This window comes from Heptranchias perlo, chromosome 6, assembly GCF_035084215.1.
Source record: "Heptranchias perlo isolate sHepPer1 chromosome 6, sHepPer1.hap1, whole genome shotgun sequence".
Classification (NCBI taxonomy): Eukaryota; Metazoa; Chordata; class Chondrichthyes; order Hexanchiformes; family Hexanchidae; genus Heptranchias; species Heptranchias perlo.
Window position 1 is genome coordinate 47,758,301 of NC_090330.1, and position 16,206 is coordinate 47,774,506.

Genomic DNA, 16,206 nt, shown 5'->3' on the forward strand with positions numbered 1-16,206 from the left:
GGCCAGAAGGAACTGCAAATGGAGGACAGCAAATTTCCTTACCAACATGAAGCACTAGCTTCAGGGCATCACTTCATTTAGAAGCCCAACTCGAAAACTGGTGACCTACTCTCACCAGTGACAGGCAGGCATGGGGAGAACAGAAAGCCCTTGGACTCAAAATATGGCCTTGGACAAATGTGCTACTGCCAATGCAATTGGACTCATTTCTTCATTACTTTTCAGTGAGAACTTTCAACACCAAAGTTTGAATTTTGCCAATGCAATTGCAAAACAAAGATTCCAAAAATTAGGCTCCAGTATGTTACTTTGCCTTTCAATCTCCCCATTTCTCCTGAAGGTTTCAACTCACGAAAGATTACAGTTCGAGAGCAGCATTCCTCACTCACGCGGCCGTTCTTCATTTGTGTGCTTACAGTGTGAGCATCAGCAAGCTATTTGACTGGGGTGGCGGCGTCATAGCTCCACCTGATCCTGTTCTAATTTGACATGCGCACACACACATTTTTCAGCAGGGATCACTGGGTGACATGGGTTTAAGGTAATTGGCAAAAGAACCAGAGGGGAGATGAGGAGAAATTCTTTTACACAGCGAGTTGTTATGATCTGGAATGCACTGCCTGAACGGGTGGTGGAAGCAGATCCAATAGTAACTTTCAAAAGGGAATTGGATAAATACTTGAAGGGGAAAACACTGCAAGGCTATGGGGAAAGACCAGGGGAGTAGGACTAATTGGATAGCTCTTTCAAAGAGCCAGCACAGGCATGATGGGCCAAATGGCCTCTTTCTGTTCTGTATGATTCTATGAGTGATTGGAAACCCTGGCTGACATTTTTTTCCTGATGCTGGGTAATGTACTTGAGACCTTCCTGGTCTGTATAGCTCAGTACCATAATGGGTCGTGCTCTTATCGTTAGCGAAGGAACGTCATTCTGTCTGTCTGTGACTGTCATGTAGTCACTCTCTGATAAAGGTAATACGTGCTGTGTCAGTGAAGTACTATCACTGCTTGTGTGCTGTTATTCAGAACTTGTTTCTACTCTAATTGGCAGTACCATCCAGTTTAGATTTGGTAGAAGAAGCAGGAATATTTTATTCCTGTTAATTGAGATGCTGCTGTGTGAGGAGATCTGCCCACGGCTAATCATGAAAAAGCTGACTCCTGCAATATTCTGGCATTTTTTTGTCCAAGACTGTAAGTTACACATGTCATTCAAAATACAAAGAACAACTTTTAGTTAAAAACTCCAGTCCCGTACAATCATTTTTGTTGATATCAATAACACTGACCTAAATAAATACTGTGGGCATGATTTTGACTCCGAGCCGGGAAGGGGGCGGTGGGGTGGGTCAAATTGCAGACAGGAAATCCGGAAGTATGGGTTTCCCGGATGTCCTTACGATTTTAACGTAAGGATGTCTTCTATTTTTTTTTGTGGGTTTCCCGTCCGACTGACCGGCCTGATTGACAGGCTGGTCTTAGTCGGACGGGAGACCAGCCAGGGAGAGGACGTCTTCAGATAAATCTTCATATACGTTTTTCTTTGTATGGATGGCGGGGGTGGGGGGGGGGGGGCGGTGAGGCATGAGGAGCATGGATGAGCACGGAGGGAAGCATGGGTTGGCACGGGGCATGGGTTGGCACGGGGGTCACTGGGCGGAGGGATCAGGGGTCAGTTACCGGGGGAGGGGCGTCGAGATCTGGGGTGATCGTGGGGGTACGCGATCGTTGGGGAGGGCGTCGGGGTCATCATGGGGGTCCGCAATTGTTGGGACGGGAATTAGGGATCGGGGGTGGGGGTCCGCGATCATTGGCAGCGGGGTCGGAGATCGGGGAGGGGGGAGAGATCGCTGCAGGTAGGCTTGTTGGGCCTGGGGGAAGCACTCCTGCTCTTCCAGGCCCACTAGCTGTGCCAGAACAGCACCTACCTGTCAGTCTTGGGCCTAGTTGCCTATTTTCACGTGGCGTGAAAGAGAAGGCCCAGGAATCCTGGCCCCTAGGGGTTGAAATTGGAAACTCTGCAAAAATGGAGGCCTGCAGCCTCCTTGAAAGGTTTTAATCACCAACCCACCTCCTGGAAGCGGATTGGATGTCCGGCCCTTGTCCCACCCTGGTAAAAACTGGAAATGGGTGGTTTGGAGGCGGGTTTGAGGCAGGTCCGAAATGGCTGTGACTGTGAATGCCCCCCCGTCCCCACCCACCCACTTTTCCTTTTTAAAATTGTGCCCTGTCTGCAAAATTCTCATTTACAATGGTTTCTTTATTTGGAGATACTAAAATGGAAAATTTGCCAAACTGATTTTAATAGGTTTTATGATTTATTTCTGTGCCATTCACTGTCCATCTTGTCAATCGTGATGTCATTGTATTATTGCAATGAATGTCAGGGATAAAAGCCAACAATCTGTTTACAACAATCAGCTGCTCTATCCCACAATCAGTTATCTAATATCTTGTTTATTCTGAAACCTGGCACTTGAAGCAAGGCTCAGTATTCAAATATTTATAGGGTTGGATTGAGTGGAACTGCCTGTTCATAAAGCAGCCAGCTAATATTGCTATACAGCACAGGAAGGAGCAGGGATATTGTAAAAATATATTGTTAATTTGGATTGAAATTCATTGCTAATTTATACTAGTAGGTGTCTACAGATATCTGATTCAGCTGGTCCTGTATTTTTCTGTGTTCACTAATTTTAGTGAAAGGTTTAAACCCTCGTTCCTTGGGTCGAGAGCCAAAGGTTAGAATGAACCTGCCTTTCTTTTGCCACTATAAAGAGGTTTAAGAGTTTAAATTATGTACTTAAAATTGTTTACTTAGACTGTTGCACCTGTTCATTATGGTGACAGGAGTTTTTGAACAAATTTCCAGGAATTAGCTTAGCTGGAATGAGGCTACTCTGATCAAAACCCAGGCAGTCTTGTTTGTTCGAGTATGCTACTGAAATTGGATACAAAAATTAAGACAGCTTGACAACCACATGATAGAAACCTGGCTTATAGGAAAAATAATCATTTGAATGGACACTCTGATTCTGTTGGAAGAGGTGGTGAAAGATTAATTATGGTGATAGTTTAGAGCATTTTATTGTGTACTCAGTAGTTTCTAATGCAGCACTGGTATAGTCATTCCTGCTACATGCCAATCTGGTTTGCTGGAACTTTTCCATTATTTGGCCTACTTTAATAGGATGTCATTGTACATCATGCAGAATTTAGTTGCGTGATCCACAACCAAGACTATGAACTTTCTTCAAACAAATTTCACATTTTACTTCAATTGCTGCTTAAATCGGTTTACTTTCCATTAGGCTTCAAAAGCTTTAATCAAACCTTGCCCACCTATAACGCTCCAACAGGAGTTTCCAAACCACCTTAATTTTGTTTTTAAAAATCCCTAAAGGATAAATTGAAGTCACAGTAATCAAGCAGTTTAGTTTAAGTTTAGCTTCTGTCATTTCTGGCATATAATATTAGCTCAGCAAACATTTTTGGAGAAGTAACCTGCAGCAGAGGCTCTATGCCTTTGCTCAATTAGATCTGCAAATTGCTAGCTCCCTTGGCATATACATTTGCCCCATTCAAAAAACAATTAATACTGTCTTGTAAGCATCTGGCCTTTCATAGGATAACTTGTCCTTACTGGAGGCAAGATCAGCTTCTCACAATACACCTAATCCCTGGGAACCCAAGTTAATGCTAATTTAGTCAGTCTTTTCCTTCAGGAGACCTTGGCTAAAAGCAATTACATTGCAAACATGCTAAATACTACTGCAAAGAATCCACCTGCCATCAATTCTTCCAATATATTTACATAATATTATCTGTGAGGAAAACGTGCAAGTTTTTTCCACTCAGCCTAGCTCCGGAGTCGTAAATCCTTTTTTTACATATGTGTGGTTGAAATTCTGCTTACTGGATTCTCACACCGAGAAATTAAAATTAGAATATAAATCTAATCAATTTATACATCATTTTTAATATAATCTTAAGTTCAAAATGCTAAAAGTTATAAACTATTTGAAGGCTTCTTAAATAGATTAATTTAAATACATGTAGCATCAATGGATTTTTTCGAACTTTACAGTTTTCAAAGTTCCAGTTAGAGTTCTCGGTTTCTCATATATATTTGATTAATTTGATGTGATATGCTCTGTAGCAACTACTGTTATGAACAATTAGTTTGCTCACTGAGTGGTGCATATAAGGTGAAGTACAAGTATGTGCTTTGGAAATGAATATACATATGGTCAGTAATAAAGGCGCTATTGTCTGCACATAACTTAGAAATAAGGCAGAACATTATGCTGAATGATCACCTTTTTTCCTCATGAGAAACCTAGGTGATGGCCAAAGCCCATAATGAAAGACTCCACCAAGGCTGAAAAGATAAAAAGGAAGAAAGAATTTGCATTTATATGGCACTGTTTCATGACCTCAGGACTTCCAAAGATCTTTACAGCCAATGAAGTACTTTTGAGGTGTAATCACTGTTGTAATATAGGAAATGCGGCAGCCAATTTGCACACAGCAAGGTCCCACAAACACAATGAAATAAATGACCACCTCATCTGTTTTTGGTGTTGATTGAGGGATAAATTTTGGCCAGGACACCGGGAGAACTCCCCTGCTCTTCTTTGAATAGTGCCATGGGATCTTTTACATCCACCTGAGAGGGTAGATGGGGCTTCGGTTTAACATGTCATCTGAAAGACGGCACTTCTGATAGTGCGACATTCCCTCAGTACTGCACTGAAGTGTCAGCCTAGATTATGTGCTCAAGTCTCTGGAATGGGGCACGACCTTCTATCTCAGAGGCGAGAGTGCTACCACTAAGCTAAGGCTGACAGCCAGTAGTGTAGAAGAGGTAAATCAGAATGTAGTGGTAAACAAATTGAATTATTACTTTGAGGTTAAACTTGAGTCCATTGTTAACTATAATTTACAGGCATCCTAACATTTATGTTGTAGTAAAATATAATTCACTTTGCTGTCATGCTGTGTAATTTATGCGATAAATGTACTATAGGTTTTGACTGAGGAACAGCCTCAGTACAAGTCTTAATGCATTACTATCCATCATCATTCTTAAAATAAACAGAGTAAAAAGTACCAGGTATAAAAACAAAACTGTACAAATACAGCTGAGTAGCACAACTGACAGATTGTTTGCTTCTCAATCGGTGTGTTACAAGCTCAAGTTCCAGGGTTACTCATGTCTGTCTATCCCTGGTGAGAACAAGCTTCAAAGGTTCTTGGCTAGGCTGCTAGATGGAGTGGCTTACTGTGAAAGGATGCTCCATCATCTAGGAAGAATAAAATACACAAAGCAGCTTGTCTCACTGTAAGCAAACTTCCTGTCAAACATTTGTGGCTGGGATTGATGGCAGTCCTGGAAAAGACCAAGAATGTTCCAGCTGAAGGAAACTGCCTGGCTGGGGAGAAATTAAAGGTTTCTAAAAAAAAGTCTAACAAAATTTAAACAAATGACTCGTTGTGCTGTCAGTATCAAATACTTTTATCTTGCAATACTTTCAATTCACCAATGAAGATTGCTAACATTTCTGAGTCTTTGGCGGTTTCTGAATTTATTACTTTTTGATTTGTTTGCCTTCTACATATCAAAGGCCTATTGTACATGTTCTATCAGCAAATCAAAAACTTTGTGCAATTGATAGAAAACAATTATATTGGTAACATTACCTGGAAATATGTCACCACTGATCCATTGTTACTCTTAATTGAGCCTGAATCACAATGTACATGGCTTCTATCAACTAAATAGGAAAATTAACTTCAGAGGTGGAGCTGTTCGTTGATAATTGCAGTGTTCAACTCCATTTGCAATTCCTCAGATAATGAAGCAGTTCATGCCCGCATGGAGCAAGACCTGGACAACATCCAGACTTGGGCTGATAAGTGGCAAGTAACATTTGCGCCACACAAGTGCCAGGCAATGACCATTTCCAATAGGAGAGAACATAACCAACTCCCTTTGATATTCAATGTCATTACCATTGTTAACTCCCCCAACATCAACATCATGGGGGCCACCATTGACCAGAAACTCAACTGGACCAGCCACATAAATGCTATGGCTACTAGAGCAGGTCAGAGGCTGGGCCTTCTACAGTGAGTGGCTCACCTTCTGACTCTCCAAAGCCTCTGCACCACCTACAAAGAACAAGTCAGGAGTGTGATGGAATACTCTCCACTTGCCTGGATGGGTGGAGCTGCAACAACAGTCAAGAAGCTCGACACCATCCAGGAAAAAGCAATCCGCTTGATTGGCACCCCATCCACCATCCTAAACATTCACTCCCTTCACCAAAGGCGCACTGTGGCTGCAGTGTGTACCATCCACAGGATGCACTGCAGCAACTCGCCAAGCCTTCTTCAACAGCACCTCCTAAACTCGCGACTTCCGCCATCTAGATGGACAAGGGCAGCAGGCACATGGGAACACCATCACTGCCAAGTTCCCCTCCAAGTCACACACCATCCCGATTTGGACATTTAATGCCATTCCTCCTATGTCGCTGGGTCAAAATCCTGGAACTCCCTATCTAACAGCGCTGTGGGAGAACCTTCACTACTTCGACTGCAGCAGTTCGAGAAGAAGGCCCACCACCACCACAAGGGTCACCAGGGATGGGAAATAAACGCTGGCCTTGTCAGCGACACCCATATCCCGAGAATGAATTTAAAAAATAGGAAAATGTTTGGCATTAGGCAAATGGATGATATTTGTTCTGACTGGAATCCCCCTTTCCCTAACACACAACTGGACTCAGTAATCCAAGATCACATCTGGACTCAGTACTTCAGCTTTGTGCTAGCAGTTGCTTTATAAAGCAAGGTAAAATATTTAAAGGCAAAGGGGGAAAAATTCGATAGGGCCCATTTTCAGGTGCGGATAGCGTGATCTGCTATTACCCTGTGCCCGATGGCCCCTACGCAGGCAGCACGTGAATTTCGAGCTGCCTGCTACTTACCATGATATCTCCGTGCAGCCAACGCTATCTGCGCTGCTGACAGGCTGCACAGAGAATGAGGAAGCCATAAATGGGGCGTGCTCAGCGCACGTCATCGGCAGCCTGCACCTTTTAAAGGTGCAGGCGCACATTTTAAATGGGACATGCACAACTCACTAGGAGGAGGGAAGGATGGCCGGAGGGATGGCAGCACCGATGTGAGAGAAGGCCCCACGCTTCTCCAATGATACACTGGAAGCGCTGGTGGAAGGGGTGGAGGAAAGGAGGGCCAACATGGATGGCAGGAGACCCTGCAGACTGCAGCTCCGCAGGCATTGGCAGGCTGTGGTGCAGGAAGTGAATGCCAGGAGCATGGCACCGCGCACGTGGGTGCAGTGCCAAAAGAAGTTCAATGCTTTGACACGAGTGGTCAAGGTGAGTGAAATGCAATTGTCAAGTAGCACATCCTACAAACTGCACCACCTCTCCATGCATCACACCTCCCGCAACCACCCACCAGCAAACACTGCCAATCCATACGCAATGCTGCACTCGGCATGCTGCATCCCACCCCCACATAGTACCACACTTGCAGGCCACACAACCACCATTCACAGGTCACACACACTGGCAGCTATTCGATCATGACAGGCATATTACCCACACACCTTGCAGGATATTCACTGACACTCTGTCCTATGTCTTGCAGGCGAAGGTGGCGCATAACAGCCAGCAGCAGGAGCGATCTGAGGATGGACGGGGACACTTACACGTCCTCACCCCCCCTAGAGGAGATAGTGCTTCGGATCATTGGGTGGGCCGTCACTGCAGCCGTGACAACATGCCGCGCTGAAGGTCCCGATGAAGGGAGTCTCTGCATATCTAATGCTCCTTCTCCTTTCCCACATCTCCCTCCTCCCATAATCTTTTCTGACTGATGTGCTGCAGATGCCGTCGGCACGCACGTCTTACTTGCTCCTCTCCCCACTCCACAACACAACCTGTTTCCCTTTGTCATTGAAGATACCTTACAACAGGTGGCTGCACCGTTGGAGGAGGAGGGGGACACTGAAGCCACACTGTCACTCAAACTGACACTCGCATCCACCAGCTCAGAGACTGACACTGCACGTCCTTTAGAGGTTAGGTTAGAGGAGGGATCTGCACATGGTGAGACACCGGGCACAAGTGCGCAGGATTCGGGGCAGGGGGAACGGATACCGCAGGTGCCAGCTCGCCGGAGGGCGAGGTCGCTCACTAGTTCTGCTGCAGAGGCGTCAGATGAGGACTTCGATGGGCCAGGCTACAGAAGATGGCTGATGGGCGTACACCACCAAATGCTTGGCGCAATGGAAAGCCTGCCAGAAAGTCTTCTCATAATGTCAAGGGGCATGAAGGAGTCCAGCTCCAACTTGGTTCAAGGCTTTGTGCAGAACTTGGAGCCCATCCTTTCCAACATGGAATGGGTGGTCACCTCCATCAGCACACCTGTGGAAACCACCATGATGCAGCACCTGATTGCCGATGTCGCGGCTTCCATTGCAGCAAAAAACAATGTTATCAAAGGTCTGCAAGCTACGGTTGCTGCTCAGATTGCTGCAATGGAAGCTCAGGCTGCTGCTATTCTGGGAACCACTGTGGAACGGGGCTTCCAGGGCGTCATAGCATTTCAGCAATCTGTTCTCCAGCTGATCACCAGGAGTGCTGAGGTGCCACCCCGGGAGAGTGGCAGTGGCGCCATGGCAGTCGGATTCCTGCTTCCACCCCTGCTACTCCGCCAGTGCCCTTGTTGTTGCCTGTCAGCCAGCCAGGCCAAACTGCTACAGCCCATGCTGAGATGGTGCAGCCTGAAGCTGGGCTCTCCCAGGCCAGGGCTGCTTGAGGTCATTCTCCTCCATTGACACACTCCTCCATTGAAGGCCAGCAGCCTCCCACCACCAAGCTCCAGCCACTGGGAAACACATCGTAGGAGCACTAGGATAGGTAAGAGACACATGAACAACAGGCTCTAAGGCAATGCACAAGGGTGAATAGTTCTGTTCTGTTTCCATAATTTTATTTATTCGTTGATAAATGTGACTTTGAATTTGCATTCGGTGGTGGTTTTCATTTGTGCGATGAGATGAGGGGGAAACCAATGTGCAATCGGATGGAGGACGATTTGATTGTCTTGTGGGAGCAGAAAGGTGGGGAGAGTAGGACTGTTGGTGAGTTGGGAGATGCAGTTGACATTATTGATAGCGGGCATGGATCAGGCGAGCATGCAGAGCCCTTGCAGACAAGGTGTGTGGTCCCTTGCGCCTTCCTCCACTTCCTCTTCTAGCTCCTCCCCCTCCTCCTCCTCCTCAGCCTCTTCCTCCTCCACCTCTGGCTCAGGGTCTTCTACGATCATTGGTGGCAAAGGCTGGTCCCTCATGATGGTGAGGTTGTGCAGCATGCAGCATACCACCACGAATCTGCCCACCCGCTCAGCGGAGTACTGGAGGGCTCCTCCAGACCGGTCCGGGCAGTGGAAGCGTTGTTTGAGGAGGCCTATGGTTTGCTCCACAATGTTGTTTGTGGCAGCATGGCTCTCATTATAGGCCTGCTGTGGACGTGTGCATGGGTTCCTGACTGGCGTCACGAGCCATGGCATGAGGAGACTGCCCTTGTTGGCTAGTAGCCAGCCTTTGACTTGCCGAGGGGCAGGTAAAAGATAGCTGGCACGTTGGACTGCCACATGATGAAGGCGTCGTGACTGCTCCCAGGGTAGCGGGCATCGACCTCAATACTCGATGCGTGTGGTTGCACACCAGCTGCATGTTCAGGGAGTGGAGCTCTTTCGGTTGATGAAGACGGACGAGTTGATATGTGGGGCAAGCAGGGCAATGTGCATGCAGTCAATGACATCCTGCACCATGGGGAAGCCAACAATGCGAGCAAATCCCCGTGCTCGCTCGTTCTGCTTGTCTCTGTTGAGAGGGAAGGTGATGAACCTGTTCCTCGTTTGGTACAGTGCGTCTGTGACCTCCCTTATGCAACAGTGCACTGCATACTGCAAAATGTTGCACATGTCGTCAGCAGAGACCTGAAATGATCCTAAGCCGTAGAAATTCAGTGTGACGGTGATCTTCACAGTCACAGGCAATGCTGTTCTTGCCCTGCTCTGAGGCTGCAGTTATGGCCACACCAGTTGACAGATCTTGGTCATGGCTTCCTTGATGAACCTCAGACATCAGATGCAATCCTCCTCGGTCATGTTGAGGTAAGAGATTTACTCCTGGAAGGCCCTCATGGGATACGGCCTCCTGTTCAGTGCCCTGCGCCCCCTCGGTCCTCCCTCTCCTCGCAGCTTGACCTGCTGTGCGTGGCCTCTCTGCACACTCCCAGTCGTGCTCAATGCCCAGCGGGAGCTCTAGCAGACCAGCCATGGTTGCCAGGAATGTTCGGATTCACCGTGGTTGTAACTTACCGAACCGTAAGGCAGTACCTGCCAAACTACTCTCAAAAGTACTCTAGCAACTCTCAGTAAGTATAGGGAGCTTCAAAAAACACTTCCTGTTCAACTAACCTGTAAATCCTGCATGGCCCCCTTAAATAGCGCTGGTGGGGTGGGTGGGGAGGGGGGGTGCTCCAGGCACTCTAAGACACGTTCAGATATGCGTGATTAAGACTGTACGTTGAGTTGAGCGTTAAGGCCCAAAATGGTGTCTATCACTTTAAATCAGCGTTGCACACTGCACGCATTTTCTCCCTACTTTACATGCTTCCGGCGCTCGGTATGTGCGCATGCGCTAATACCTATACCAAGATGGCGTCTGACACATGTCACGCTGGAAAAGTGTGTGCCATCTTGGATGTTCGAGAGGCCGTGTAGCATCGAAACAACGGGCGCTACACAGCCCAATTTAGCGCCCAATGTTATACTATAGTATTGTTTTCCGATTAATTCTGGGGGGGGTGGGTTTACATTTGCTGTTATAATCTATATAATAGGTTGCGACTGGAGTAAAAACCAGCGACACAGAGGTGCAGGGTATTGGAAGCACTAACAGGCAGCAGCCTGGAATTCTGTGTATTGTATCCCCAGTTCTGCACATGCTCATTTATAATTCTCAGGCCTATGTGGGGAAGTGTCAAGCAGAGAACAGGAAATTTTCCTTTTATAGATGAAATAGTATAACAATTTCAGTCAATCATGCATAGATAGTAAGTAGAAAAGATTATTTCCTCTGCCAATTACTAATAGAGATGACCTGCAGTAAGAATTCCTAAGTTCAGTAATGATATCAATTAACCAAACACATACTGTATACTGGTCCCAAGATACCAGAAAATGCAAAGTCCCAGTCAACTGCTCCATCTTTTTCATCAAATATTCCAACTGCTGACATTGAGATAAATCCAAAGCTCTTTAACTGATGCTCATAGGAATACATCACTGTTCTGTTTACTTTGTATGCATCAAGCAGTATCTCAGCTTATTTCAAATAACAAGCTATGATTATCAATTTGTTTTGTGGCTTATCGTTCCTCACACCTTTTTCCTCATTATTCACAGTAATTAGAATGACCTTAATACTCATTGTTTATGCCTTTTCGAACTAAGCATTCATTAAAAAAAGTCCAGAATTGCTTTTAGCTTTGGACCTGTTGAAACCTAACAATTAGGCTGTTGCAAGGTGCCTGAAAAGTGCACATTCTTGTGCCAGCAGCATTCTTTGAAACTTAATTTCCAATTTATTGGAATATAAAATGGATCTATAAACAAACAGATAAACAGAATTATAAATAAAGACATGAAAAAAATCAGGGCACTTCTAAAGTACTGAGCTTGAGTGTCAGTGAAGACCAGTCTTAAAACCTGGTCCATCTCACATCTGGAAGCAATTTGCATTTCTCAGCCACGAAGCAGAACGTTCTATCATGGCTTTGAAGTTACACTGTGTGACATTAGCATACTGGTTAATGCCTCTGTTAAACTAACAGATAAAGGAATTCATACAAACATATCAGATATTGGCATACTAATACCATACAGAATAATTTCAAGGTCTATGTTTCAATAAAAAGATCCCACCCCTTAAAAGTTCATCTCTTGCTTGTCGTCTGCTGCAAAGAGCAGTTAAGGAACAAAATAAAAACAGGAGGACAATACAGTCCTATTTATAGCTTTTCATGTTAATCTAATTTTGATACCTGATTAACAATCATTTTCATTTCATTCATCTGGTTCAATCTTAAAATAATACATTTCTTGCATTTGGAATCCAGTTTGATTTAAAGGTGACATAATCTTGTGTCTAATCCTATAAACTGCCCTGTCGCTGCAGTGTAATCATTAAATTTGAAAACAATCCATTGGCACTCTCTCTCAGTGTATGTATATAGTCCCTGTCACAATCCTCTTAACAGCTTCAGGGAAGCTTGACCACTTCCAACTTGGTTGGTGTTTTCTCGTCAAAGCCCTAAACCATCCATGGCTTGGTTCATCTACTTGGACTTGTGACAAAAATGAAATATTTTTGGCAGTGATGGCTTCTGTTTTGCTAATGTTAGTACTAGTGATGTTACAAAAATACAGGCTCACTTCCAGAAATTAGCCAGTCCATTAGATACACAACAGCGCAGGACCCAGACAGTTATTTATATGAACATTGATAGGACATGCAAATGTTAATTGGTAATTCTGTGTCTGAGTGCCTGGTACATTGTGTCCCAACTGCTCCTGCAAAAAGCTGCCAATTGGGTTGTTATAGCAGCAGTCTAATGGGACAAAATAGTTTGGTCTCAGGTTAAGCCATTCAGTTCAAAGATCTGTGGATCTTTTAAGTATATGTTTAATTGGTATCCTGTGAATGGATGACTACCCAATGTAGTTATAAAGATAACTACATTGTTCCAATCTTTCTTCAAAGGATTTTGAATGCTCTATCTGAGGCTGGCTTCCTCTCAGTCAGCAGTTAGTCTGAAGCTGTCAGATAGGGACAAGGCAGGGACTCCATGGCAACAAACTGTCACAAGATTAATCAGGCACCATGTTTTGAGGTTCGATTGTATATTGAGCAACAGGAGGGATTTTCTTATTTTCTATATCCCAAGAAGGTATAGTTGCGTATATAATGCTTGTTTTTGCTACCATCATTTATCTGTTTACTGTTCAATAAATCTCACTAGTAATTTAAAGCCTAGGCCACACTTTTGCAGACTGTTTATTATTCCATCTACTGATGGCAAGGAAATCACGAGGGCATGTGGTACATCCTGGACCTCTGAGCTCACTACATTTACCTAAATACTGGACAAGTAAAAGCATTTTCTGTGTCGTAGGGAGTGAGCGCTCACTTATGGAGGTGGTCTGCGATGCTGACCAGAGGAAAATATCTAGTGTAAAATTCCTAGAATTTAACAAGACTTATAAAGCAATCCTGACAAGCTGCCAAAAAGCAACATGCAATTCATATCATGGTCATAATACAAAGGCATACTATAATTGCACTTTTTTGAGATGTGGTTATATGACCGTAAACACAAAGTTCCTTTTGTAATAGTAATTAAATAATATTGCAAAAAAAATCTACAATATTGCAGATCTGGATTACAAGAAGCAAACAATAATAATCATATTTACAATCCATTTGCCCTGCCTGATAATGAACTAAATACATATATATCCTACAAAGCTAATGCATTTATACTACCCCATATACCACACCTACATATTCCACTACTTTGAAAGTTTCAATACTGAAATAAACTTAACTACAATGTATTTTACAGAAATTACTTTATGGTTTATAAAAGCCAAACGGACAGATAGTGTTACACAGGAGGAGGTCCTTAACAACTTGTATATGGGTGTTACTTCATCTCTGCTTTGTGTACATGTACTTACAATATGGGAAATGCTTAATTTCAATCACTTCCCTCATCATTGTTACAGCCCAGATCCTAAATAAAGAATTTTCTGAGAGCTCATGAGCTCATCACAACATCATAGAGCTAGTAGCATTTCAAAATATGAAGCACATCACACTACAATGTACTGTACACACCTCATAATACAAAAGATTACTATATTTCCCCTTTTTTGAGATGAGGTTATATGACCATAAGCACAAAGTCCCTTTTGTAATAGTTATTAAATAATATTGCAAAAAAAATCTGCAGTAAGGAAAGCTCTGGACTACGAGAAGCAAACAATAATAATCATATTTATAATCCATTTGCCCTGCCTGGCAATGAACTAAATACATATATATTCTATAATGCAGATGCATTTATACTACCCCAATATAGATTCATGCTATATCGCTCATATATAATTTTAGAGAAGCAAAATTAAAGAAAAATCTGGAACCATACCAACTAGTGAATATATTTGAGTCTATACATGACAGCTAAAAAGGATGCTCAGTTCTTTGTGTCTCTCTTTTCAATGGGATTTTTGTTCTGAAGCTTTGTCTTTTAAACATATACTAGTCGATCACCCATGACATTGTATACAGGGAGTCAAGATCAAGTGTATTCAAGAGGTGATGTAGGGTTCGAAGCCAGGGGGTATTTGGACCACAGCATGCAGATATAATTTATTCCCAATTTTAAAGTTACATATTATGTTCTTATTTTTCTTTTTCTATTAAAAATTCCTATGTATACATTTATGATGCAAACTGGCTATGTAAACTTATTATGCTGTAATTGCACCATCCCACAAGTAGTAATATTGCAGTAACTCTACTGGCAGGAGAGTGTCAATACAGCTTGATAAGTTTACAGAGGCAGCTTCCATTATAAATATGGACACAGGATTTTATAATGAGAAAAGTTGACGTAAGATTCTATTATATTTTAGATTGGTAGCACAAATATATTTTTTAAATGTGTATTCTGAAAGACCTTACCCACTGTTGAAAGGGTTTTCACCAGGGATCACATGTGTGCCATCCTTGCTGATGAGGAATTTGACTCTGTCATTGAAGGATAGAAGGTTCTGTTGTGAAGATGGCATCTGAGTCTGCTGAATAACATCAAGAGGATCCGGTGATCCGAGGCACAGCGGATTATCGTGGCATAAAGGCTGAAGGCAGCAGTCAGGGTCCATGCAATCTGTTAAACCATCTGGTACAGAAAGGACCAAGATATCTTCAATATTAGATGTAACAAATGTATTTATATTAAAAAAGATAAATTGACTTGGACTGGTCAATACTGGAAGGCAAAATAACCTCATCTGTCCAACTCGCACACTAACAGAGGGCCTGTTTCCCACAATGAAATGTGGCACAGTAAAACCTACTTATCTGTATTATGTTCCACTCTATATTGTGAGAGGTCTTCATTTTGCACATGCCCACGAAGGCATCCAACACCAAATAGCGCATGTGCAAAGAATAAACTTTCAGGACACAGCATTTGGGCTTGTTGACAACAAGGGAAGGATTAAAAGGTGATGGAGCTGGGTTATCTTGACCATGAAAGACAAGTTCAGACAGACCAGACAATGGGTGCAAATACAAACTCATAATAGGGAACTGAAGATGATTTGAGAGTTTCATGCTGATGAACCATGCAAAGTACAGAAGAAAGTGAAGGAACAGGAAGAGGAAGGAGGGAGGCGCACACAGCATAAGGTATGTGCCAGGACCTAAAGTCCACAAATTTTAAACTATAGAAAAGGAGAAAGAATTCAGCTAGATTTATGTGGGGGCATCAGCATTATACATACATGAAAATTGGAATATGTATTGCAGGTACATGTGGATAATTTCATCATGCATTTTCCCATAGAGATTGGGTGACACAGAAGTTTTCAATTAATTTTGAAATGCAGTATGATGGCCAACCCATGGATTTTAACATATAATGGATAGGTTTTAAATAACCGCTGTTCAATACATAGTCAGGACAGTGATGCCCAATTAACTTCACGGGGGCTGCAGCCATGCTTTATTGATTCAAACTCATCAATTATTCCACAGGCTTTTGCTGGAGCAATAATCCCTTGGTGGAAGTTGTTGAGTGCATTCTCCAGGTGGAGTCCTTGATGATATTTTCCTGATGAAACTGGTGGCTCCAGAGTCACATTCAATGCTGGGCTGAAATAACAGCTTCAGAGGGCGTGGGTTGGGTAGAAGGCAGCTGGTCTGGTAACAGGGCCTCGGAACAAGGGCTGAAGAGCAGCTCCCACCAATCATGGCCACTGTGGGTCATTGGGATGGACTAACAGCTGATGCTAATTAATGCTCGCA

The 16,206-nt window shown here is 43.6% G+C and overlaps 1 protein-coding gene across 8 annotated transcripts in view; it reads right to left on the reverse strand.

Moving 5' to 3' along the window:
• The window catches only part of tenm4 (teneurin transmembrane protein 4), a 414,166-nt gene that overhangs the window by 107,397 nt on the left and 290,563 nt on the right, over nucleotides 1–16,206 (reverse strand). For all 8 annotated transcript variants that reach the window (XM_067986263.1, XM_067986262.1, XM_067986259.1 and 5 more), the window contains one exon: nucleotides 14,860–15,076. In XM_067986263.1, the coding sequence (XP_067842364.1) occupies nucleotides 14,860–15,076 (217 nt within the window). The remainder of the gene's footprint in view (nucleotides 1–14,859; nucleotides 15,077–16,206) is intronic.